Source organism: Epinephelus lanceolatus, chromosome 23 (genome assembly GCF_041903045.1).
Source record: "Epinephelus lanceolatus isolate andai-2023 chromosome 23, ASM4190304v1, whole genome shotgun sequence".
NCBI classification, from domain to species: Eukaryota; Metazoa; Chordata; class Actinopteri; order Perciformes; family Serranidae; genus Epinephelus; species Epinephelus lanceolatus.
The window spans coordinates 4629753-4655299 of NC_135756.1; the positions used below are offsets into that span (position 1 = coordinate 4629753).

The 25547-nt window shown below is 39.3% G+C and overlaps 1 protein-coding gene across 4 annotated transcripts in view; it reads right to left on the reverse strand.

The window, feature by feature from the left end:
- ptpro (protein tyrosine phosphatase receptor type O) overlaps nucleotides 1–25547 on the reverse strand; it is a 75932-nt gene that overhangs the window by 14488 nt on the left and 35897 nt on the right. For all 4 annotated transcript variants that reach the window (XM_033614753.2, XM_033614751.2, XM_033614754.2 and 1 more), the window contains exons 5-16: nucleotides 23956–24480; nucleotides 23684–23845; nucleotides 22326–22522; nucleotides 19179–19299; nucleotides 18783–18976; nucleotides 16548–16659; nucleotides 14536–14699; nucleotides 8440–8560; nucleotides 6225–6358; nucleotides 4761–4899; nucleotides 3293–3413; nucleotides 1359–1427 (exon numbers count right to left, since the gene is read on the reverse strand). In XM_033614753.2, the coding sequence (XP_033470644.1) occupies nucleotides 1359–1427; nucleotides 3293–3413; nucleotides 4761–4899; nucleotides 6225–6358; nucleotides 8440–8560; nucleotides 14536–14699; nucleotides 16548–16659; nucleotides 18783–18976; nucleotides 19179–19299; nucleotides 22326–22522; nucleotides 23684–23845; nucleotides 23956–24480 (2059 nt within the window). The remainder of the gene's footprint in view (nucleotides 1–1358; nucleotides 1428–3292; nucleotides 3414–4760; nucleotides 4900–6224; nucleotides 6359–8439; nucleotides 8561–14535; nucleotides 14700–16547; nucleotides 16660–18782; nucleotides 18977–19178; nucleotides 19300–22325; nucleotides 22523–23683; nucleotides 23846–23955; nucleotides 24481–25547) is intronic.

Here is a 25547-nt window from a genome sequence, read left to right on the forward strand (position 1 = left end):
GAAGTTATACATGCTATGTTTTATACTTTGTTTATTTGCACAACTGTGTATCATCTACACACAAATAAAAAGGTATAACATTTATACCACTTAAATTGAGGCATGTTAATGGAGAAAAGAACAGGACCTAGGACTGAGCCTTGGGATTCACCTCATCTGTAATGCACAATTGTCTTGTTTTCTCATGAGGTTTGTTGAAAATAGTACAAATATATAATGATAAATATTTTTAACAATCATCTCTGTCTTTTCCTCTTTTAGTTAGAGAAAATTGCACATCTATGACCTATTTTTCTCAAAATATTTGAGGGCAAAGAGACAACTAGTATGGCGCTGACAGGGAGATAAAACTGCTTTTCACATTCTTGAAGCACAATATTGTGCACACCAATATCATAAACAATATTGTTTCTTTGTACCTGTTTATTATAAGTTTCAATGATGGTGCATACTAAACATCAGGGTGATTTTTATTGCTGTCGCTTTTAGATAGTAACGGTGAAATAGCCTGGTTTATAAGGACCTTCTTACACATTTATCTGCATCAGTGGTGACATCCCCTTTTGTCTTCACATCCACACTGCTGTAACACATCAAACAGCGAGGTCTGCTGACATGCACAGTCAAAGCATAAACACAACTGCACCATCACATTAAGAAGACACTCTGATGGACATGTGCATTTAATGATGGAAAGTCAAATACAACAGCAGGTGGAAGCCAAGGTTCTGCCTTAACTGACCGTCTTTCAGCTGTTATATTAATCACAAATATGTCATAAAGAACACGTGTCAGGCTGAATCTGAGACATTTTGCCTCTTCCTTGAAAACTGTGTAATTTTAAAGAATAAATGACTGAATCGTCATTTTTTGTTTTGGGGAATTTAACACAACTTTACTCCAAAAACAACATTTTGTCCCTTTAATCTGAGATTAAGGGAAATCCTGAGCTTTCATCAACAAACACCCCCTTTCAGCTGGTCCAAACAAAGCAGGCAGGAGGGGCTAAGCTTATCATCATCTTCATTGCCGCTTTGCGCTGCTTAAAGCGCCACAGATACGGTAAAATCTGTGTTCAAATCCCTAATCTGCCTCCTCAATCCCCCACCAGGCTGCTAATCTGCCTTTGACTGGGTCTTTGAGGGTGTTTGCAGCGACAGGCTTTGACATCCAAACTAAGGATGTTTGATTACTGACAAGAACCTGATTTCCAAATGTGCCAAAAAACATCATCAGGTCTCAGGACTGTGAAGTGATTCTATTATTTCAACTTCTCAACTTCAAATTTGACTCAAATATGTCGTTTAAACATTTCATTGTGATTTGAAGATGAGAAAACAAACGGAGGAGGGTCCTACCAGTTATAGGGAAGCTTTCCATCTCTTTCAAATGAGGCGAAGTTGACGAAAGTCTCTGCACCACACTCTCTGAAATGGAAACACCAACAAACGCATCACACGTGTGGAAACAGTTTAGAAGAGTTTGGGGAAGTCAGAAATATTTGATGACTGATCAGTAAATAGAGGAAGTGAGCTATAATGTATGAGAGTTAAAATAACTGAGAACTCAAACTAAAAACTGTATTTGATATTATACGATAAGAGTATATCGACTTGTGTTGAAAATAACTTATTTTTAAACTATTTCATAGTTTAAGGTTGAGATAAACAGGAAACTATATGGTGAATGAATGTGTCAGTACAAAGTGATTAAATTTGTTCATATATTTTTCAAGTGTATACAGGATGTATGAAAGCCTAATCACTCCAGAAAAAAAAGAAAAAGGATGAAAAGTTAGGAATGACAAAAATAAAACACTAACAGACAGGAGAACCTTCATCCAAAAATGAGGACATAAGCAGGATTTATATTTCTGCTTTAAATCAACACCATACCTACACCATAGCATGACATGCACCTCCTGTATTTGTATGTAACGTGTTGCGGTGACACAGACCTCCTGTCTGTCTCTGTAAGCTGAAACCATTTCCCTCAGTGGAAACAAAGCTTTTATTTACTTTAATTTCACAGATAAGAAACAATAAATTGTGACGACAATAAAGCCTCCACAAAAATAGCATTTTAAGTCTTGTGTGTGATTTATCCTGGCTTCATATGAGCAGAGGAAATCTCTGCACATTGCTAGGCTAATTTATACAATGTAAAATGCCATAGGCTTGTGCTAATAACGTTAGTATGTTGTATTTGTTTGGAAAACGTGTTTAGTATAAGACAGTTGTTTTGTCAGTGAACCTTAATAACATTACCATTGTCAAATGTTGCTGTTGTCCCTGGCTTCATATGAGTAGAGGAAAAGTCTGCTAGCTGCTAGGCTAATTTATACAATGTAAAATGCCTTAGGCTTGTGCTAATATAAAGACAAGTGTTTGTCTGTGAATGCTGCGAGTTATAGTGAAGCTGATTTGTGTACTTGTGTTTGAAATTGTCTCTATTAAGCCATGTTTAATGTGTGTTTTGAATTACCTATACTTTACAGCACTTAACAGAAACCCTGCTGCCAACTAGTGGTTTGGAGGTGTTAGTGGAGATAGTGTCTTACAATCACTTTGAAGGTCATCATTTTGATGTACCATTGATGATTACCATTTCATATTTTTGACTTAAAAGACAAAATGCTAAATAAAGACAACTTTAAAATAAGTAAAGAAGAAATGAGCTCCCAAAAGCTTGAAATCCTAAACACACAAGAATGTTTACTTAAAGAAAATACGGGATTTTATTCAACTTAAACAAGAAAAAACCTTCTGATTTGTTGGTATGAATTTGTGTTTTTTAAAAAGGGAGAAAAAAGAAAAAACAAATATCTGAGCTGTTTTGTTAAAGACATAAATTGAGACAGAGACGGACATCCCTGTCGCACTAACATGTAAATATATAAAATATAGACACAACGCTCAGCTGGGTGTCAACATTCAAATACATTATGACTGAGTTTTTCATGCTGGTTACTTTCATGAGAAGAGGAAGTTTATGTGTCACCATTTCTAAGAATAAAATGTGGCATGGCTCATGAAGACCAGGGGAGTTAGGAGGGTTTTAGCTGCAGAACAAAACCACTTCTGCTACATGTAACCTCAAAAAAAAAAAAAAAATTCCAGCTCAGCTGAAACTAGTTTTGTTGAAACTACAAAACTGTTGAAGAAAAAAGTGCAAAATTTACAAGAAATATGTAAAATGTTCATAAAAAATCTGTAACAGACTATTGATTTTGTGTACCAGCATTATAACTTTAATTCTTATCTGAATGATTGTGTTGCAGGCCTTTTTGTACCTGGTCATCTGCAGGTGTTTCTTACGAAGAACCAGCAGGAACAGAACCAGCAGGCTGATGAGGAGGATGCTGAGGACGGCCAGAGCCGAGATCGCTGCTACGCTCGGGTTCATCTCTTTAGCTGCAAACACAAAAATTCATATATAAAAGATCTTATGTCACAGACAAACCTTTATTTCTTTATTTCCATTCATCCATCCATTTTCATCCGCTTATCCAGGGCCGTGTCGTGGGGGCAGCAGGCCAAGCAAAGCACCCCAGCCATCCCTCTCCCCAGCAACACTTTCCAGCTCCTCCTGGGGGACCCCAAGGCGTTCCCAGATGAGATATGTAATCCCTCAGGTGTGTACTGGGCCTGCCCCTGGGCCTCCTACCAGTGGAACGTGCCCAGAACACCTCTAACAGGAGGCGCCCAGGAGGATCCTGATCAGATGTCCGAACCACCTCAACTGACCCCTTTCGGTGTGAAGGAGCAGCGGCTCTACTCCGAGCTCCCTCTGGATGTCTGAGCTCTTCACCCTATCTCTAAGGCTGAGCCCAGACACCCTTCAGAGGAAACTCATTTTGGCTGCTTGTATCCATGACCTCATTCTTTTGGTCACTACCCAGAGCTCATGACCATAGGTGAGGGTTGGGACAGAGATGGACCAGTGAATCAAAAGCTTTGCCTTTGGGCTCAGCTCCCTCTTCACCACGAACTTTGGGACACTATAATACTCAATTCCTTAATCTTTATACATTCAAATTTAATTAATTAACCAATTAATAACAACATATTTTTTAATCTTAGGGCAATGGTTGGTGTAAGGGCTTTTTAAGGGATGGAACATGCTTTACACAGACTAAAAAAAAAAACATGAATGCCACTCATTTTGAAAATAAGGTAAAAAAATTAAAAATGGCGTTCATTCCATTTGGAAATTCTAACAGTATTCTTTATGCCTTAAAAATCTCTTAAACTGTGAAGATAATCCATTAAATGTATTATATTCCATTACATTACTTTACCCATTAATAACTCCAATGACATTCCTTAATTTGTACCTTGCCTGAAAAATGTTCAGGTATAAATTACAGAATGACTGTGGGGTTATTTTATAAAATCTAAGGATTTTTTAACCTCCTAGCAATCCCTTAATTCATGCCAAAAATTCTTTAGAAATACCTTAGTCTATTGTCCATAAATGTTTCTGTTAATTTGTCCCAAATCTAATAAATCATTTAATACCTAAATACTAAATTTCTTTAAACAAAACAAAAAAAAAATCACATTAATTTTCCTATGTAAACAGAAATCCCTTAACATTAATAACACCTTTTACTTATTACTAATGGATTATTTATCTCCCATTAATGTGTAAATGAAGGAATTTCTTATAAACACCTTGATTGTGTTTTTAGGCATAAAATAAAGACGATACGACAAAGGTGCAGAAACAGCATTAGTATACTGGACAGCGCCACCTACCCGCAGTGCTGATGGTGATATGTGCGGGCTTGCTGGGTGTGCTGTAGCTGAAACTGGTGACAGTGCAGTTGTAGGTGGATGAGGGCATCAAACCGGACACGGTCACCACGTGAGAGTTGGCTGTCTGAGGCTCGCGGGCCTGAAAGGGACGACAACAGTTTTAAATACACAGAGGGGTGGTGACAAACACAATGACAGCAGATACCAGATGTGTCAGTCTATCGTGGCCCTGCAGGAAACATCCTCATTAATGACATGTGAGTCATCCTCACTGATATATTAATCACTGATAATCGCTGAGATAATGCAACCTGCTGATACTCTGACAATCTGCCCACATCTTCCCCTTAACATTAACAAGTGGCTTCAGAAACAGTTTTATTAACAACACTGTCTGTTATCTAGTTTATTAGGAGTGCAGTGTGCACAAGAGAAGGCCACGTGGTCAGCCCCTGTTACATTTACCAGCGGGGTTCCTCAAGGTTCACTACCGGGGCCTCTATTGTCTTGTATTTACTTAAATAGCCTCAACCTTAATTATGTAATGCATGTTCTCATCTGTATGCTGATGACACAGTTATTTACTGCTCTGCTTCTACTCAGACTCAGGCCCTCTCCCAGCTTCAACTAGCCTTCAAAGCTGTTCAATCTGAAGCTCATCCTGAGTGCTAATAAAACAAAATGCATGCGCCAGGGTCAAGGTCTCAAATCTCCCAACCATTGTTACGCATCAGAACAAGAGCACAGAGTGTACCAGGGCATTGTGTTAGAAGATTTTCCTTCTTTCAAGCCACAGATTGAACTACTTTTGAAAAGGCTTAAGCTGAAACTGGGTCTTTATTTTAGAAATAGTAACTGTTTCTCCTGCTGTATCAGTACGGAAAAAAAGCTATTACTAATGGTACAATAGTTCCGACCTACGATATTTGGCGAAGTGAATAGGAACTGTTCTTCTTTCTCAGCTAAAAAAAGACTAGTCTCTCTAGATAGGACAGTATAATATAAGTCTCCTGGCAGTCAACAGCAGTACATTTCTTAGCTTCCATGGCAGTGCTCCTGCCTGCTTCTCCAAACTGGGAGCACGCCGACCACCATCTACTGCAATACACTGGATACAGTACCTCACATAACCCCACTTCAAATTATCTGAAATATCCCTTTAAACAGTTTACCTTGAGACGCACAGCTGTAACCCTGAGTCCACCAGAGTTGCTTCCACCACAATTTAAGAAACAACTGCTGCAGGAAGTCATTTAAGGACTTCAGACTAAGATCTGTTTCTGCTCAACACTTGTTTCTTTTTTTTATTCATATACTTGAGATATTATTTCATTTGTAGCTGTGAAGCACTTTGTACACATGGTTTTAAATAAAGTTTTACCCACAGAGGAACAACAGATGACCCAAAAGACCTTTAAACTCTTCTTTCTAACTGTATCTGTTGATAGTACACAGTAGTCTTACCTTGAGCTCCTTGCTGGCTTTGTTGGGTTTACAGAGGACCTGGTAGTAGTCGACCACTCCTTCCTCAGTCCACAGCAGAGTCACAGCTGAGTGGGTGGCGTTTACAGCGTAAAGAGCCCTGGGAGCAGCCGGCTCTGCGACAAACACCAACACGCAGAAATAAAACTCCACACTTCTGTTTAAATGAAAGTAAAAGCTGCAGGCGAAAAGCAGGTCCGAGCCGAGCCGAGCTTCAATCGACACTGACGCTGAGGACTAAAATACATGTGAACGCCCAGAAGAGGAAGTGGAAGAAATGAAGTTTCATATTCACTTTCAGGGTGAAAACAGAAGTCAGTTTGTAGCTGAGAGCTGGAGGAATGATTATTTTGTGTGGACTGAAGATCTGCCTGCTCTGAAGTGGTGAGTAGAGTGAACAACGGGGGTACTCAAGTAAAAGTATTGTTACTTTATCACTGCATTTACTCGTGAAGTAAAGGTGCTCATATAATACTTACTTGAATAAGAGTAAAAAAAAAAGTAACTCATATAAAACTACTTGAGTGAGTAACTTTATTAGATGCAATTTATTACATCAATATATTATGTTTAAACAGGTAATAACAAATGTAAAGCGCAAGTTTCAGAGAATCTAGAACCAGACGAGACTAAATACATGGTGTTAAGCAAAAACACACTGAGCAAGCTTCTGTGGCCAGATGGCAGGTGTTCTTTGTAACATTGGTCAACATGTCACAGGAGTCACAGGCTTCTCTTTACCAGTTGGCTGTGGGTACTCTTTGACCACAATTGACCTATGGCTAAGTCCCGCCCTCAAATGATGAGCCAGTCACAGTGCGTATAGCCATTCCCATACACTCGGACATTCTCTGCCTGGACGTCCATTGAAATGCATTACAGAAAGTCAGTTTTGTTCAGTTTTATGAGCTTTTTCGGAGATTTGAAGTTTAAAAATGGTCAAACGGTGTGCATGGGGTACATGCAACTCTGACACAAGGTATCCTGAGAGGCTGGGCGACCAGGTGTATTTTTTACACTTTAAACCACATCTCAACCGAGAAAAGTGTCTCCTTTGGATAAAGTTGTGTGGTAACGTTAGAGCACAACATCAACTCAACGTGAATAAGATTAACAATGATGTCTACATCTGTTCTAAGGTAAGTCAACATTGTGTTTGAGGCAACATATTGTCACTTTGCTGGAAAGAAATATAAAGTTATCTTTAACATCTCTAGCTAACGTTAGCTAAAGTTAGCCTAACGTTAGCTCCCAGCTGCGTTGTTCATCATGTCACCTTGTTTGCTGGGAGTTCATTAGCCTATTTTGTTCTAGTTTTGTACTTTGGTGATCGTACATCATTGTTAGCTGTTGTCCAAAGGGCTCTAGTTAAGCTAACGTTAACTTCTGGAGCTTAGCTTCATTAACTTATCTGTAATGGCAGAGATAACAAAGGTTGGCAAACGTTATGCTGAATGATTCAGTGTAAATACTGTAGCACCAAACTAACGGAGAGACACTCTTGGTAAAGATGGTAAAAAGGCCGTTATCCTTTTCTCATATTCTGAGCCAAAAACCTTAACTTCAGTGGCACTTTAACTTGTTGTCTTTGATGGTGACGGCAACCAGATGCGGTTCACAAGCGTACACTGTGACCTGTAAATTTTGGCTTGTAATTTAAGCTTTTCATCGACCTTCTCAACAATAAAATGATGAATATATCCCTCCAATGCGTAGTTTAGGCCCTTTTGGTTACTTCTCAATGACATCTGATCGTTATGTCCCAAAAATCATCAATTGCCTCCTGTGAAATGCCGTGTACTGTGACACCTGCCATAGCACCCGGTCACTGAATGTTGATAGTTGAGTGACTGGAGGGGGGCGTGGCTTAGCCATAGGTCAATTGGCCCTTCACTAAGCCCCGCCCCTTTGTGATGGTCCTACAAGCTGTTCGAGTAAGTGTGGAACCCACACTGTAACTAACTGCACTCCCTGAAGAAATATTATCATATATTTTTCTATTCTTTAAGATATTCTGTGCAACACCCTAAGTAATTTCCTCAGGTAAGCAAAAACAAAACCTTAAGAAACAAACTTAAGGTGCTTTGTGCAACCGGCCCCTGGTTATGTTTGGCTGGTTGGCAGATGTTTGGTGGTTTGTTTCTCCAAAAGGTGTGTATATATACCTGTGTGTGTGTGTGTGTGTGTGTGTGCTGACCTAGTTTGATGATGTTTGGCATGGAGGTGTTCCTGCTGCGTTCAGTGCAGGCCGTCACTGTCAGGTTGTAGATGTCCCCTGGAGGCAGAGGGAGGCTGGCACGCATCACGTTACGAGTCACCTGAACACAACAAACACACACACACCAACCAATTACATTCAGGTGTATTTAAATATTTATAGTGTGTTCTCGTGCTGTAAGGAGAAGAGAAAACACAGACAGGCTTGCAGTAACAGTCGACATCAAACAGAAGGTTTCCAGTTGGTAATCTCTGGTTTAACTCTTATCTCTGCCTGAAGCCTGACCATGGTGGTGGTTTGTGCAGCCATACATCCATCCAGACATGTGGACGAAGAATTCTTTTCACTATATAACTGTTTCGTTCCATTCAGCCATTATTTAAATTTCTTCTGTGTCTCCCACAGTCGTATCTAACTTTAAATGCACTACACTGCCTTCACAATCTGCTCCATTTTGTCTGTATCCATAAGCTCTCAGAAAACATGCACAAATATGGACAGACAGCTCCGGCCTGCCTCCGCCTCTGACGTTGAGCATGAATGAGCTTTAAGAAGTGCCAAAGAGACCTGGACCACCCCAGTAACCGCCTCTAAGTGTTCTTGTAACCACCCAGAATGCCCATGGAACCATTTTAGCCCTGTTTCCACCCAGCATTATGGTTCAGTTCAGTTCGGTACCCTTTGTTTCTGTTTCTCCCAAACCCCAAAATTATGTCATCTAATGTCTTGTTTCGTACTCACGCCAAAGGGTTTTAGTTCACCGTCATGGGAGAGTGTGTAAAGCTGCCAATATCTAAACGTAAGAAGCTGCAATAAGAGTATTTTGGGGTACTTTTATAGTGTTTTTCTATGAAAAATGACTCAAACCGATTAGTTGACTACTAAAATAGTCACTGATTATTTTAATAGTCGATTAGTCATCGATTAGTCGACTAATCATTGCAGCCCTATCATAACCACATAGAAACGCCAAAGAAACCGACTGTTACTGACCCAGCAACGGTCAACAGCACAGCAGCTGCCACCTAGAAACCACCCAGCAACACCATCACCAAGACAAGATAATGTATGAAGGGATCCTGGGCTCGAGGAAACTGTGATCAGGACAAAAACGATCAATAAAGGATCATCAGCTGAAGCTTTAACAGCTGTATTTGTACTATACTGTGTGGTACATTATGTTTTTTACACTATGTTATTGTCACATTGATTTAGCTCTTGTTGCCTCAATCCATGGAGTTTAATCAGAAGTCCACCAGTGTTCTGTTTCTATCATTCAGGCCAATTAAACCTCGAACAGCACCCCCGACCCTCCAACAGTTAATGATGCGACGGAGGTCTGAGTCTGCTGGGAACATAACCGGCCTCATGGAGGAGAAGACGAGTTGGAGGCGAAGCAGCAGAGACAGCAGGTCGTCCCTCTGCTGCTAATTGGACCTTCGAATGGACCCAGAAGAGATAATCAATACCAGCTCGACCCAACCTCGAAATAACAAGCTGCTGCTGCAGAATCGGAGCCGCTGAATCGCTTTAAAATGGCACCGAACACACACAACACAACACCACAACAGCTCATCCAGGAAGGAAACGGGTCAGTGAAAACAAGTCTGTGTGTCCACTTAAACTGAGACAAAAATTGTTCATACGCAACAACAAATCCATCTGGGTCTGTGTCGAAGGGAAATTTACAAGAACAGGTTAGAGGCTGTAAAAAAATGTTTACATACAGGGCCAGGTACCAAACTTCAAAACTTTTCTGTCACCGACCAAATTGCTTTGATACAATCAAGTATTATAAAATGCCTTATCATTTAATACCAAATTTTGATTCCCTAATCAGCATCAGTAAGCCAATAAGCATACAGCATACTTTAACCAATACCTAATAACGCTGGAGATTGGACCTTTATGCTCTGCCATTTCTCCTCTAATCATCACGCTGTAACCTGTGACAGGCTGTTATGATCCCACAACTATCACACAGTCACATATGGAGTTTATTCACGTAGGTTTGCATTACATTACATTATATTATAGAGGAGAGGGAGAGACGCTGTGCTGCTGCCAGAGGAGCCGCTGAATGAGTTCCCTCTGAGCGGTAAGTCACTGAAAGAGTGTGAGAAGTAAAACATTCAGTACGCCACAGTTTATTCCACACTGCTGAAGCTGCTCCTCTTTTTGGAACCACCGCGGAGTCGGTAATAATTTCGCTTTCGACTAGCGGGTCTTCATCAGGCTGTAAAATGCATTCGAAACAGGTGTGCAGTTTCAGAGGTCATGTCAGGGTCATGTGATACAGGTCACATGATTGGTACAGCCCTGCTTGACAAAAAAAATCACACTGGGCGCAGTTACATGATGGCTTCCAGGTTTCCAAGTTTTTCCAGGTAGTTTACATGAGAAATATTCATTCTGAATGAGGGTTTACACGGCGATCAGTTTAATCGCCTTTATTTGAGTCCGCGCAAGGTTTGGGGCAGGGAAGGTTTCTGATTGGATAGGGGGCGGGGCGAATGTTAGGTGTTTATCCTCGTTCCGGATAACAAGATGCTTGACGACGCCGTTCTTAGTGCCTTTTTCGGGCTTGTTTTGCTGATATTCTTGAAGCAGCAGTACGACAACAACCTTGTTCTGCTAATGCTTCGTCTGTTGAGGAGGAGAAGGGAGGTAGAAGATCGAAGAAGGGAGATAGAAGACTGTGCTGTGGCGAATGGAAACCGGTGAGTGCAACGAGTTGTGCACGCTATATACGTCATCGCGCCAGAAGGGCAAGGAAACAAGCATGCGCAGAAAGACTGGAATGAACTTAAAGAGGAATGAGTGTATACAAGTGTGAGAAATTCTTTCATTTGGAATTAGAAACGGAATATTCCAGCCCCTTATGTAATGGGTGAATATAGTTGTCTGGTGAATTTCACCAAATCAGCTTTTTTCTTTCTTTATAAGAACTTATTTTGTTTGTAGTCTCCTGCCTGTGTGTGTGCATTTCTGGTGTATGTGAGTGAAGCCGAAGCCGAAGCCGAATAATATTAAACGCTTGGCCAAATACCGAGTACCGAATATCGTTTAGTTTTTCATTAGTTTTTGCAGATGAACCCCCTCCAGATTAGTGTTGTCATGGTACCAAAATTGGGACCCACTGTACGATACCAATGAGAATATCATGGTTCTGAGTAGTATCACGATACCACAGCAAAAATGAGGCAGATGTGCCTTTTGTCATTTATAAAAAGATAAATCACTTTTCTATAATACATCAATGATATTTCAACGGAATAAATTACTTATTGACTTATTCATACTTCAAAAACAGCATCAATAAGTGATTAACATAGGGGGGATCAAAATAAAATAAATAAATAAAATAATAATCAAGCAGCCACCCTCCTCCCCTGACAAGTCCCTTCATAAGTAAAGAACAGTCCCTAAAGTGCGGTGAGGTTTGTGGAAATGTGAACTGCTCGTTTCTCCTCTGACACATCACATACCTGTGTTCGGCTGGCTCGGCTGTTCAGGTACTTCTGGGCAGTCATGACGCCAAGAAGAGGATATTATTGGAGCCGACTTCTCCTCACCGGTAAGCCGATGGCCGCCGTATTTGACAGGAATATATTACTGTCTGTGTCTGTGACCCCCGTTCAACCCACAATCGATGGGATTCGCCTTTCATTTCTGCTGCTGGTTGAAATCTGTAGGCTGCTTGCACAGCGTGCTGAATGATTTAAGCCTATTTTGCTCGCTCAAAACTATTTTTAGTCGCAAATGCGAGTGCGGTGACGGACGGATCGCCACACTGCCGACATTTTACTCCGTCCGTCACAGCACTCTGTTTGATTGCGTTATCAAAACACGCCACTATTATTCGGCCTTGCTTTTAACTTATTCCACCGAATACCGAATGTGTGTTTTTTTGCAATATTCGGCCAAATATATTCGGTTACCAAATATTCGGTGCATCCCTAATTATTTTATGTATTTGCATTGTAGACAGTCCTGCTTTATGTGGCTAGAGGAGAGCAGAGCTCGGCAGGCGCGCAGTGTTCACACTACTCACCCTGTCTTTCTGTTGTATCACAGTTCAAAGTAAAGAACTGGAGACCCACTTCTGCCTCATGTCTGATAATTTACACAACCCAGAACACAACGCAGAGTAACACGGGTTACACTTACATCAAAATGAATTTTCAATCGCATTGGCCATTTTTATTCCGAATTAGGGGGCGATCACACAGAAATGAGACACTAGAGACGCGGACGCTTCAACAACGCTTCAAACGCTGGAAGCGCTTATTCAATGCTCGCTAGCTACTGGCGTCGGACGCTCAAAAAGTTGAAAATATTTTAACTTTTCAGCGTCTACGCTCGTCTGAAGACACTGGAAAAACGCTGGTCAGACGCACCGTATCATAGGAAAACAATGGTTTTACCGGCGTCGCGTTTCTAGCCTTTCATCTCGGTGTGATCGCCGCCTTAGGTGTTCACAAGATCACTTTTAATAGGAATGAACTTTCACTCCGAATGAAAAGGGAATTAAACTGTCCATGTAAACGCTGTAAAGGAAAATGACATGAATGTATGCTTTAAATAACTAACATGTTTAGTAACAAGAAAAAAAGTTCAACAACAGTGAAATAAAATAAGAATTGTTATATATTGTGACAAACCTGCACACAAAGTGGCAGAAACTGAAAAATATAAGATATGTGTGGACGGACAACAAACTAATAACATGTATAAAGTTGAGATATTTCTAAAGTGTTTAACTCATGATAACTAACAACAGGATTTGACAGCAGGAGTGTAGTTAAACCTAAATATTTTCACACCCTGATGAAGACTCTCTAGTCGAAGGTGTGATGATTCTGTTGTTTTTTGGGTGGATTTTGTGTGTCTCCCTTCCACCTTCCCTTATGTTTCTGTTCCTGCCAGGCTTGTGTGTGGTGGGGAGGGGGGGGGGTTGGCTAGCTCTTCGCACTGCAGCTGACAAGGCACACTTGTCTCCACTCAGCTCATCAACCTGCCTACATATACCTGGTCTTCACTCCACTCCACTGCCAGATAATTCCATCTGTGTCAGTAAAGCCAAGCGTACTCTTTCTTAGTGCTGCTTCTGTGGTGTTACAGCCTCCGAGCCAGTCAGCACCCTGCCTCCATTGCCTCCAATTTTGTTTCATCCTTCGTCAATAAACTCTTTTGTTTCCACACACCTGTGTCCGTCTCTGCTTTGGGGTCCAGCCAGAAACCAAAACCTAACAGAAGGTTTATCCATGTATTCATAAAGGATTTTTAACTACAGTCAGAGAACCTCAGATGCATTTTTGGACTGCGTGTCTGTACTGTGGACTTTTACACTGAGTGAGCTCAACAGCTGTTTTTTTTATCTTTAAGCGACTCTTTGCACCCATCCTTGAAGAGCATCGGATTTTCCTCTACAACTGACTACAGAGCCTCAATCCAGTGCAGTACTCCTTATTTTTCCTCATTCCCAAAAAATTGAGCATGCGTGAAATAACTTTAAGAGCAAAAAGTTGCCACGTGTTCAACTGCAAGAAGAAGAACAGACCTGAGCCTTCTTCCTCTCAGCATTCAACTCCACTGTCTCAGACAAACTCTCCATGTTGCGTCACAGTACCTCTGAGCCTACGGAGGACGGTGCTGTTTAGCGGCTAACGTTGAGCAAAAATAGAAATTCTGCCAGCTTCTGAATGGTTTTTACTGAGGTTCACGTGATGGTAAAAGTTGCTGTGACTCAAACTGTGACTGGTGTAACGTTAGATAACGAATGACTGCAGGTTGTGGTTTGGTTTTAGTTGAGAAACTGCTTTGAGTGGAAAAATGCAGAAGTGCTGCTGAGACATGAAACTGAAGAGTTGAAACTGAAACCACACTGTGGTATTTGGACTGTGTGTAAATGTAATTATTTTTTTGTTAAGATGGATTTTATAAAATTGGTATAAAAAAAGAGTATTGTTTAGAAACAGGTAGAAAAATCTGTGGAGGACACTAGGAAGAACTCCAGCTTCATCACCATCCTGAAAAACATAAGATAAGTTGATGAATGACTGAAGGACTCACGTCGATGGAGTAGCTCCTCTCTGGTCCTTTCTTGCCGACGGCGACCACCTGCCAGTGAAGCATCCTGGAATGTGAGAGGTCAATGAAGAGCTCGCCGTACGTCCAGCGAACATACAGGACGCCATGAGAGTAATCCACCGAGGAGATGTGAGGAGCCTCAGGAGCTGACATCAAACAAAAAGTATGCTGATGTTTTAGTAAAGTAACATTTGTAATTCACCAGTGATTATGTTTTTTCTTTGTTTTGTGCTTTAACGTTAACTTTATCAAGTTAAATCTGATTCACAGGTTAAATCCTAAATTCTATCATATTTGTTTTAATGGATAAATTTACATTTTAATTTACACTAACACATTTACAGTGATATTGATCAACACCATGCACTGTCACTCCAAAAATAAAAGAGAACAACTATTGCCAGCTATTAATGGCTATCTAATCTGATAATCAATAAGTTGGTTTGAGTAATGTTTTAAGAAAAAAAATGTCGATATTATCTGATTCCAGCTTCTTCAATATGAATTTTTTCTGGTTTCTTTTCTCCTCTTTGACAGCAAACTGAATGTCTTTGGGTTGAGGACAAAACAAAACATTTGAGTACGCCGTCTTGAGCTTTGGGAAACACTTCCCTAAGCCCCACCCCTTTTGATGGTCCGACAAGCTGTCGCAGCAAACATGGAGCCCACACTGTAACTAACTGCGCTCCCTGAAGACATATCATCATATTTTTGGACGAATGAAAACAGTGATGTCAGAGAGCAGCAGACAGAGGGGTCTACAGTCTGTGTTTGAAGGATATATCCAGGATGTCAAACTGACTCAGCAGCAACAACAGGTTAAAAAGACAAAGATAGTTAGAAGCTAAAGCCGAACTATAGGCTACAGATCACAGTGTAAAAGTGAACCATCACATCACTGCTGATCAACACACAAGACAATGAATATAAAGGGAAACTTTGCTGATATTGAACCAGCTGTGTGGCATCGCAGTGTGTTTCCCTGCTTCCCTTCACTGGTTCCTGTACAGCAGGGTCGGTCTTTGTTTCACTGTTATAATCATTAAAAAGCAAAAGCAGCATGTGTATACATTCAGTAGGCTATATCTTCAGTAGCTAGCTAGCTAACCCTACACTTTTCAGGGTCTGATTTTGGTTTTGGAACAGGGAAGAAACATGTATCTTTTTCCAACCTCTCCAGGTAACGAGTATCATTAATACACGACGTGCCCCAGGCACAACATTTAGCTCCAAATCCACAAAACCAGCCTGAAAATGAAGGAAATCTGAAATGATGGAGCACAGCTGTGTTGTTGACGGACCCTGGTCTGAGGCGACCCGATGCTACGTTATGATTGGCCAGTCTGCGCCCAGGGGCGGGACTTAGCGAAGGGTAGATTGATTAATCGAGAAAATAATCGACATATTACTCACCGTGTGAAAATAATCATTAGTTGCAGGCCTGTTGCACAGTGTGCACTATGCTAAAATGTACAATGTAATTATCTCTCCTTGTCCTACTGTGAATGAAACTCAACAGTTCCTGCACAACTGTGTCACAATAAGAGCCTTCGAGTGTCTCAAAGGACACAAACCCTCTCTTTCACAGTCTGCTTTTATTGTGAAATATCTGCAGGTAGAGATGAGTTTCACTATAATGAAATATTCATTATACTGAATGTATTATGAGACAGTATATATTACATATATGTATTCATGCTGACTACCAACAAATAATTAAACTCATCCAGTATTTGGATCTTTTAATTTGAAAGGTAATTCATATTTTGACATTTGACTTCACTTGTCTCCACACACCAGCTACTCTGTGGTGTACACGTGGTTATTTGACCTGCTGAAGCTGCATCATGGTTTAACTGCTAACAGTAAGGCTCGATGACATGTTGTCAGAGATTCATATAAACAGGACTTTAATTCCCCTCTGCACTGTGAAACTATCCCAACACACGGAGCAGAAACAGCTCTCGGTATAATGACAGTTTGTATTTTTGTACCTGTTACGAAGCTGACAGTTGAGCTGTCGCAGCAGCTGAGCGGCGGGTCGCCCCACGTCACCATGGAAACACGGAAATTATAATACCAGGCCGGCAGCAGATCCGTCACTCTCTGAAAACACACAAGAAAAACTGATAATGAATCAGGCGTCTTATGGGGGGATAAGAAACAATAAATTGTGAAGACAATAAAGCCTCCACAAAAATAGCATTTTAAGTCTTGTGTGTGATTTATCCTGGCTTCAGTATGAGAAGAGGAAAAGTCTGCTAGCAACTAGGCTAATTTATACAATGTAAAATGCCATAGGCTTGTGCTAATAACGTTAGCATGTTGTATTTGTTTGGAAAGCGTGTTTAGTATAAGACAGTTGTTTTGTCAGTGAACCTTGTGAGTTTTAATAGAGCTGAATTTTGTAACGTTACATTTGTTAAATGTTGCTGTTGTCCCTGGCTTCATATGAGTAGAGGAAATGTCTGCTAGCTGCTAGGCTAATTTATACAATGTAAAATACCATAGGCTTGTGCTAATAACGTTAGCATGTTGTATTTGTGGGAAAAATGTGTCCAGATAAAGACAAGTGTTTGTCTGTGAATGCTGCGAGTTATAGCGAAGCTGATTTGTGTACTTGTGTTTGAAATTGTCTCTATTAAGCCATGTTTAATGTGTGTTTAATGTGTGTTTTGAATCAACTAAACTTCACAGAAATCTCCATCACCGACTAGTGTATGGTGTAATGTTAATGGTGTAGGCTACAGCGTATGCTCTGTGTAGAGCTGACGCACGAGTATAAATCCAGCTTCATGGTCAGAAAAGTGTTTCATGGTGTCAGTGAAGTTGGTCTTTGACCTTTTGGTATCTTTTGATATTTTCAGCATACTTAAAGGGCCAGTGTGTAAAATGGGTTGAAAACAGTGACATCAGTGGTCAAATTCTAGATTGCAGGGCTCACTCGCTCACCCCTCCCGTTGGGTAAATGACGGTGGCCTCGTAGGGACAAAAAGCCTTGCGCACGACTTTTTCAGGAGTAGGTCTATCTAGTGACGAGGTGAATATTTATTTAGAAATCTAAGCCATGTTACGATATTGTAATGAATCCCTCACGAGCAGGAGACCAGAGGAGCGTTCGGGAAAAAGGCCAGTTTATTTGAGCACTCCAGAAACTCCGGTAACACTCCACTCCGTCCCAAACTCTGACTCTTCTAGCGTAACAGACACACTTCATACACACACATTCTCATTTACAATACCAAGCGGGTACCCCCTCCCCTCTCTGCTCCACCAATCTCCAGCCCGCACACTGACTGACAGCGTAGCCTGTAAACAGAGCTCAGCTGTTTATTTAGCCTAGCAATATCTCCGGACTATAGTAGCTGCAATGGAAGACTTTGAATGCGATATTGAAGAGTTTTTTGTAGCGGACACAGACCCAGAGCCATACCTGTTTGAGCCGGAGCATACAGATGAGGAACTCCATGTGTTTGATGCTGAGCGGGCGAGAAGAGAGGCTGAATGCACAGAATGGGATTCGGTGCTACTGCTGCCATCGTTGGGAGATATATCATCAGGAGGAAAAGCGCTGCAGAGAGTGCATCACAAGGAGTGAAGTTGCGTCTTCTTTTCCTCGCAGATGACGGTTCGGGTTCATTCTCTCCTGTTGCGTGCTAAGTGTGGTCCATTCGCAAACTTTATAACTAAAAAAAAACTTTTCACTACTCTCTATCGACGAACTACTAACACTCTCTGCTGTTTCTTCCTCCTTCTTCCTTCCTTCTGCTGTCTTCGTTGGTTCATTTATACACACGAAACGCGTTCTCTGGCTGGCTGGATTGTCCGCTCGGGCTGCCTTACATACATGGCGGCGCAAGATGGCGACCTCTCTAAAGCAAGGCCCTTGCTATATATATATATAAAAGCATAATTATAAGGCTACGAAAACCAAACGAATTTTATTTTATAGCAATCATACACTTGTATAAACATATTAATGGGTAGAATATTCAGATTCAGATTCAGATTGACAATAAACCATGCCAAATATTACACACTGGCCCTTTAAAGTTAGAAATTCCTGCATCATGACAACTCTACCATGAGAATACTAGTAAAGACAGAAACTACGAGGACACTTAGAGATAAAGTAATAGATGCTTCTAAATGAACCTGAACACTGATGTACACGTCACTGGAGTGTGTGTGTGTGTGTGTGTGTGTGTGTGTGTGTGTGTGTTTGTTACCACGGAGGCGATGACGGAGGCGGTGGCGGCGATCTCGTAGTAGGTGGTCCACTCTGATGCCAGCGTGACGGGGTTGAAGAAGAAGGTCTGCAGGACATACTTCCTGAAGGCGACGTGGTACGGACGCTGCCAGCTTAGGATCACTGCCGTCGGACTCAGAGGGTAAACAGCCAGCTCCAGCACACCTGTGGGCTCTGACACACACACACACACACATACACAAACACACGCGCAGGTGACGTGTCATTACCAACAGTAACAAAAGGAAAACTTGTTAATTAGATCTTCTGTAGCAGCTTATTATAAAACACAGCTGGACAGCAGCAATACAAACTATAAATAACACAGCAGATTAGATGTGATACATTTCTTTAACACAGGTGAGGTGTTGCTCACCTATATCGATGATGACGGGTTCAGATGGAGGACTCATCAGGGGTCCGTTGGTGTGATAGACTACCACTCTGTACTGAGCCCCAGGCGTCAGGTTAGTGATGATGTCACTCGTGGTGTTTTCCTGTAAAAACAGCATATAAACAAAAGAAAAAGTTCAACCTGCTGATACAACAACAGAATGCAGCTGAAATATTTTTAAGAATAAAGTCGTAATTTTGAAAAATGAATGCAATATTAGGAAAAAACATTTGGAGGAAAAAGTTGCAATTTACGCAGGACAATGTTGTTTTTATAAAAATAAAAAGCTGTTATTTTGCAAGAAAAAAGTTTGCATCAACATTTAAAGACAAAATCGAAATATTTCAAAAGGGAAGTGAAATTGTTATTCACAAAAAAAAACTTTAAATAAAGCTTATTAATTAAATAATTCAACAAGTCAAGAATTTACTCACAAAGTTTTGAAAGTAAAGTTATAATTGACAAGAAATAAATAATAATAATAAAATAAAATGTTCAAGAAAGTCCTAATATCTCAAAAAGTTTAAATATAACAGAAAATTAACATGAAAAAAAGTATATTATTCATTACAAGCCACAAAATTAGAGAATTAAGTTGTATATTACAAAAGGTGGTAACATGAATAAAGTTAAAATCATAAGAAAAAGTTGGGATTTACGAAAAAGTAATATTGTGAAAACAAATTTAATTGATTTCTTTTCAAAAGTCAAGAATTCACTTATAATGTTTTAAAGTAAACATTTTTGACAAGAAAAATAAAAAAAATACAATTTTAACTGTACAAAAAAGTCTTGATTTCTCAAGGATGAAGTTAAAAAATAATAGAAAATGACATAGAAAAAAATGTATTATTTTCATTAAAAGCCACGAAATTGGACAAGTAAGTTGTATATTACAAGGAAAAAAACTGACATCATGAATAAAGTTAAAATCATGACAAGAAAGATGTAATTTACAAGAAAACTGGGAAACATAGTTCTGACTTTATAAAGCAAAACTTTAAATATAATACAACAAATAAAAAAATGTTTAGTTAAATACTGTGTTGGAGTAAACAGTAATATTGTATTTTGCTCTTAAAAACTTATTTCTTATAATACTCTAATGGCTTTTATATATTAAACTATATCTGATTTTCATCTAAAAAAGTATTACATATACAAACAAACTCAAGCCACATGCAAAAAGCCTGTAGCCTTTTAGATCAACAGAAAGGAAAAACAGAATAACAAAACACAGTGACTCAGTACGAACTTCAGCTATTAGATATATTACAACTTTCTAAATAAAATATAAAGACTTAGACGTCAATATTACTGTGGCCATAACAGTGTGCTGGATCTTTTTTGGTAGATGCTTAGAGACAAACTGGAACAATACATTTTCATTAAAAGCTCAAATATTGGTTGTTTTTTAATAAATAAACTGTGAAATATTAATGAAACACTGATAGTTGAGGTCACACCTGTTCTGTTATCGACACACACAGAGTCTGCTGGAAACAGCCGGACAGTTTCACACCTCATTCGTGTTTTCACACCTCCAAGTCGAACATAAGCTGAGACGGTTCACACTTCACTGTCTGAATGTTTGCAAACTTCATCTCAGATTCATTCATTCAAAACTGAGTCAACAACAACAACTCGACAACCCTCAGCTGGTTGTTTTCTGCATCACAGAGATGTTAAATAAAGATGCAGGATTATGTGTTTATAGATATTAAATCAAGTATAAGGGTTAAATACTGCTGAGAGTGCAGATCTCTGTGTCCTGAGAAAAATGCCAGTTTATAGATCGATTAAATAAACATGATATTAAGATAATAAAACCTTCAGTTTGGACGTATTTAACATGTAACCAAAGCACATTTTACTTACAGAGAGAAGGCAAAAATAATAATTTATTAAGCCTAAATTTCTTTAGTAGAATAGTTTCAACATTACACACTTGGCCAGGTCTCTCTTGTAAAAGAGATCTTTGATCTCAATGGGACAAACCTGGTTAAATAAAGATTAAATAAAAAAATAACACTTAAAAATTATTTATTATTATTTATTAACAATAATGTATGTTTTTTTTGTCTAAGATTAAGATTTTTATTTGCTTTATAAATTATTATTATAGTATTATTATTTATAAATGTATATTATTTATACATATATAATTACATAATATATACATTTTTCCCCCCCCTGAATTTCCATATATATTGAAAAGTTAAGGTCTTTTTAAAGGTATAAGTTAAGAGATGTCTCTCTTGTTATTTTTATTTATTCTTTTTTTTTTTTTACGTGTTGTTAACCCATTAAAATCCCTTAAAAGTGTGCAGATAATTAAAATTTTAGAAGTAAAATACCTTAAAAAAAATTATTAATCCATCCATTAATTAGCCTCTGAATCTCCTATCTTGCTCAAGGGCACTTTGGCAGAGCCCAGGAGATGGACTGGCACCTCTCCAGCTGCTAGTCCACACTCAGTACTTAATCGGTACAGGGTCTTGAGGCGAGAACCAGTGGTGAAAAGTAAGAAAGTACATTTACTAAAGTACTATACTTAAGTACGGTTGTTGAGTATCTGCACCCAAAACACCTTAAGTTAAGAGTTTACTTAAAGTCCTAGTTAAAGTTTCCTCAAAATAAGATTAGCTGCACAAAACAACCTGAAGGTTTCCTAAAAATGTTCACTTATTTCCTCCTCGTCTTGGTCTTATACTTAAGGAATCCCCTGACCATTGCATTGGAAAAATAAAAAATAAAAAACCTTAAGGGACATCTGACTCTATCTTAACATTTTTTGCCTGCCTGATTTGACATAAAGTAAAAAAATAAAGTAGCTTTGTAAGTCACATGTTACTTTTGCCATTTTCTCGTAGCTTAGCTGCTATATTCATCTGGGGATTACCTTAGTGTAGTGAAACTTTATTTTGATGGAGAGTAACTAGTAGCTCAGCTCAAACATTGACCAACACTGATCCTAGAGTTTTGCACTTTTTCCACCAGTGTCAGTGACCCTCTGGTTCCTGAGCCAAGTCCCCACAGACTGAGCGCCTGCTGCCCCACTGTTCGCTTCGTCTTTGGCATTTCCTTTTATAAAACATATTAAATACATTTCTCAGTGCTGCCTGTTACCTCGCTGCAGTACGTGTTCTCCATCCTCTGGCTGAGACTCGGTCTGAGGCAGGTGGTGGAAACCACTGACACCAGGCTGCCGTTGTGGTTCTCAGAGGACGGAGCCCAGGAGACGGCGGCGGTGCTGGAGTCCAGCAGTCTGACGCTGACGGCCTGAGGACGCTCGCGGAGCTCCTCCAGCAGCTCACCACCAGGACCTGGAACACACAAGTACTGGTTTATTATGGTGCTAAAAAGCCACAAAGACTGTTTCTGAGTTCAGAGTCAGGGATTTATTCTTAACACAAATTAAAAGTTTCTTCATGAAATTACTTTTGTAAATATGATGTGTTGAATAACAGGTTAGATTCACATTTTGAACTAAATCCCTTAATTTCTTCCTTTAAATATCTTTATTTTTTCTGTGATGTAATGCAGTTAATTTTTAAAGGTTTTTTTAAGGTTAAAAAAAATTCAAATTCAACAAATATAATTATTTTTTAGTATTTATGTATTATTAAAAACTTTATTTCAGACTCACAAGAGGGTCCACAGCAAAAAACATTAAAACATCCCTTAATTTATACATTAAAACATTTTTTAATTCAGGGGAAAATTAAGTGATGGCTGTCATTCTTTTGACCTCTTAAAATTTACCTTAAATTCACCATGAACTAAATCCATTCAAAACCTTGAATATAAATATAATGTAATATGTTCATGAATTAAGTAGTTTTCAATCATTCCATCATATCATGGTTAATCTTAAGTTTTTACCCCTTAAAAAGCCCTTAAAACATAAACATTAACAGACCTTTAACTTATTCTTAAATAACTCACTTTAAAGCCCATTAAAAACACCTTAGTTATGACAGTATTATTATTATTTATTTATTATCAAAAGCTTTATTTGGGTCCACAGCAAAAACCATTAAAACATCGCTTAATTTATACATAAAAATATTTTTGAGTCAGGATGACTTTCATTCTTTTAACATCTTAAAATCCACCTTAAATTCACCAAGTGCTTAATCCATTAAAAACCTTAAACATAAATATAATTTATGTATTATTATACATATATAAATATAAATAAATATAAATATAATATATAAATATATTATATTTATGTAATGTATTCATTGATTAAGTCGTTTTCAATCATTCAAACAATTTTTTCGTTAATCTTGGTTTTTTTTTACCCTTTCAAAAGCCCTTAAAACATAAAAGTGCCATAATGCATTACAGACCTTTAATTTATTCTTAAATAACTCACCTTAAAGCCCATTAAAAACACCTTACTGATGACAGTATTGATGAATTAATTAATGGCACTTTCACATAACACATTGAGGGATGTGGTTGTGTTGTGTACGTACTGAGGTAGAAGGTGAAGCCGGTGTCGGTGGTGCTCTCTCGGGCCTCACAGTCTCCAGACGAGCTGAGAGTGGTGACCTGGACTCGGTACGTTCCTGGCTCCGTTAACTCGGTGAAGAACTCGTGAGTGTTTTCATCCACGGTGGCCGTTTCTGTGGAGTTACCTGAGAACAGAAGAGGACAGGTGAGCTGTCTAGCTGTATATTACAAACAGTTCCATTATCATTATTATGATTGTAAAGTTCCTCGTGTCCTTGACACCCCCCCAGTGTACCGTCTCTGTAGATGTAGATGTTGAAGCCATCGTAGCTGGTCGGGGGTCTGGGCGGCAGCCAGCGCAGCTCCAGCAGGATGGGGGGCAGTTTGGTGGGCAGGATGGCGGCCTCAGCGGGGAGACCCATAGCTGAGCCGGGCTCATTGGAGTCTTCATACTCCGATACCACAGCGTTAACGAACTCCTCCTCCCGATCTGAAGGAGCTGCATCAGTCGGGTCCAGCCAGTAGCTCCGAGTCTCTGTCGTCTGGTTCACAGCGTTGGTGCCTGTCATGTTGTGTGCTGGGCCGAAGGGAGCCCGAGTGACAGCTCCCACCACCTCCTCCTCAGTGTTCTCCTCCTCAGTGTGCACCTCCTCCTCCTCCTCCTCCTGCTCCTCCATCAGAGGGACGTCCCTGGCTCGACGGGAGGCTCGCCGGCTCTCCTCGCTCCCCTCAGGAGGGAGCGTGTCAGGGGCTCCACCTGGCAGCTCCCTCTGGCTCAGGTGGACGATCTTATGGGAAATGTTGAGGGGCGGGTAGGGCACTGAGACGGAGACAGTGTGGGACAGGTGAGACAACAGAAGAGAGGGACAGGTGAGACAACAGCAGAAATTAAAGAAGCAAACCAGTGGTTGTACTGGTTTTTATTTCATTAATCCAAACATCCCAAAGATATGAAACTAGATTTAATTACTGTCATTAGGTTCAGGTTTTTAAGATGTAAAAATTTGAACAAATAACAGGAAAATCATCATTTATACCTTAGAAAATTCCAAGTACTTACTTTTCAATACCTATGTAATAATTAAAGGGTTTTTAAGGGACATTAAAGAACAAAATAAATGGATAAATCAATATAATATGGTTTTTAAGATGTAAAAATTTGAACAAATCACATGAAAATCATCATTTATACCTTAAAAATCCAATTAATATACTTCTCAATACCTATGTAATAATTAAGGGATTTTAATGGAAATTAAGGAAGAAATATTTTGATAAATTAATCTATTTAAGTAAAAACTGACAAAATCAGATGAAAGTCGTCAATTATACTTTAAAAGGACTCTCATGTTTCACATAAGGTGAAATTTCTGGGACACTTTCATGCTGCACAAAACCTGGATAAAAAGAAACCTTAAAAAAACACCTTAAACTGTGCCAATCATTTCATTAATTATTACATTAATAAATTTAAGTTAAACCCTGGAATTTGCACAAAGTCCAATTTAATTCCTACTGGCAATGTTCGTATTGTATATTTTAAGGGTATTTCAAAATATGTAAAGCAACCTTAATCTATATACAAAGCCCAATAAAAATCCCTTAATGTATTTATTCGATTAATTTCTGTGGCTAAACCTTAAAGGATAACATTGCTATTTTTCAACCTGTACACCATCTTCCCAATGTTTCTGTGTCAGCCCAAAAATTGCGAACACAAAACCCACCAGACTCCATTTACATAAACAGTAATTTTATCATCATTAAACGCACTTAATCTAAAGTCAACAGAAACAAAATAAAACTCATAAAAAGTGTCTTAGACACCAAAAAAGCGGAAACAGAGTTCAGGTTGAAAAGTTACCATTTAACATAGTATAAATATTC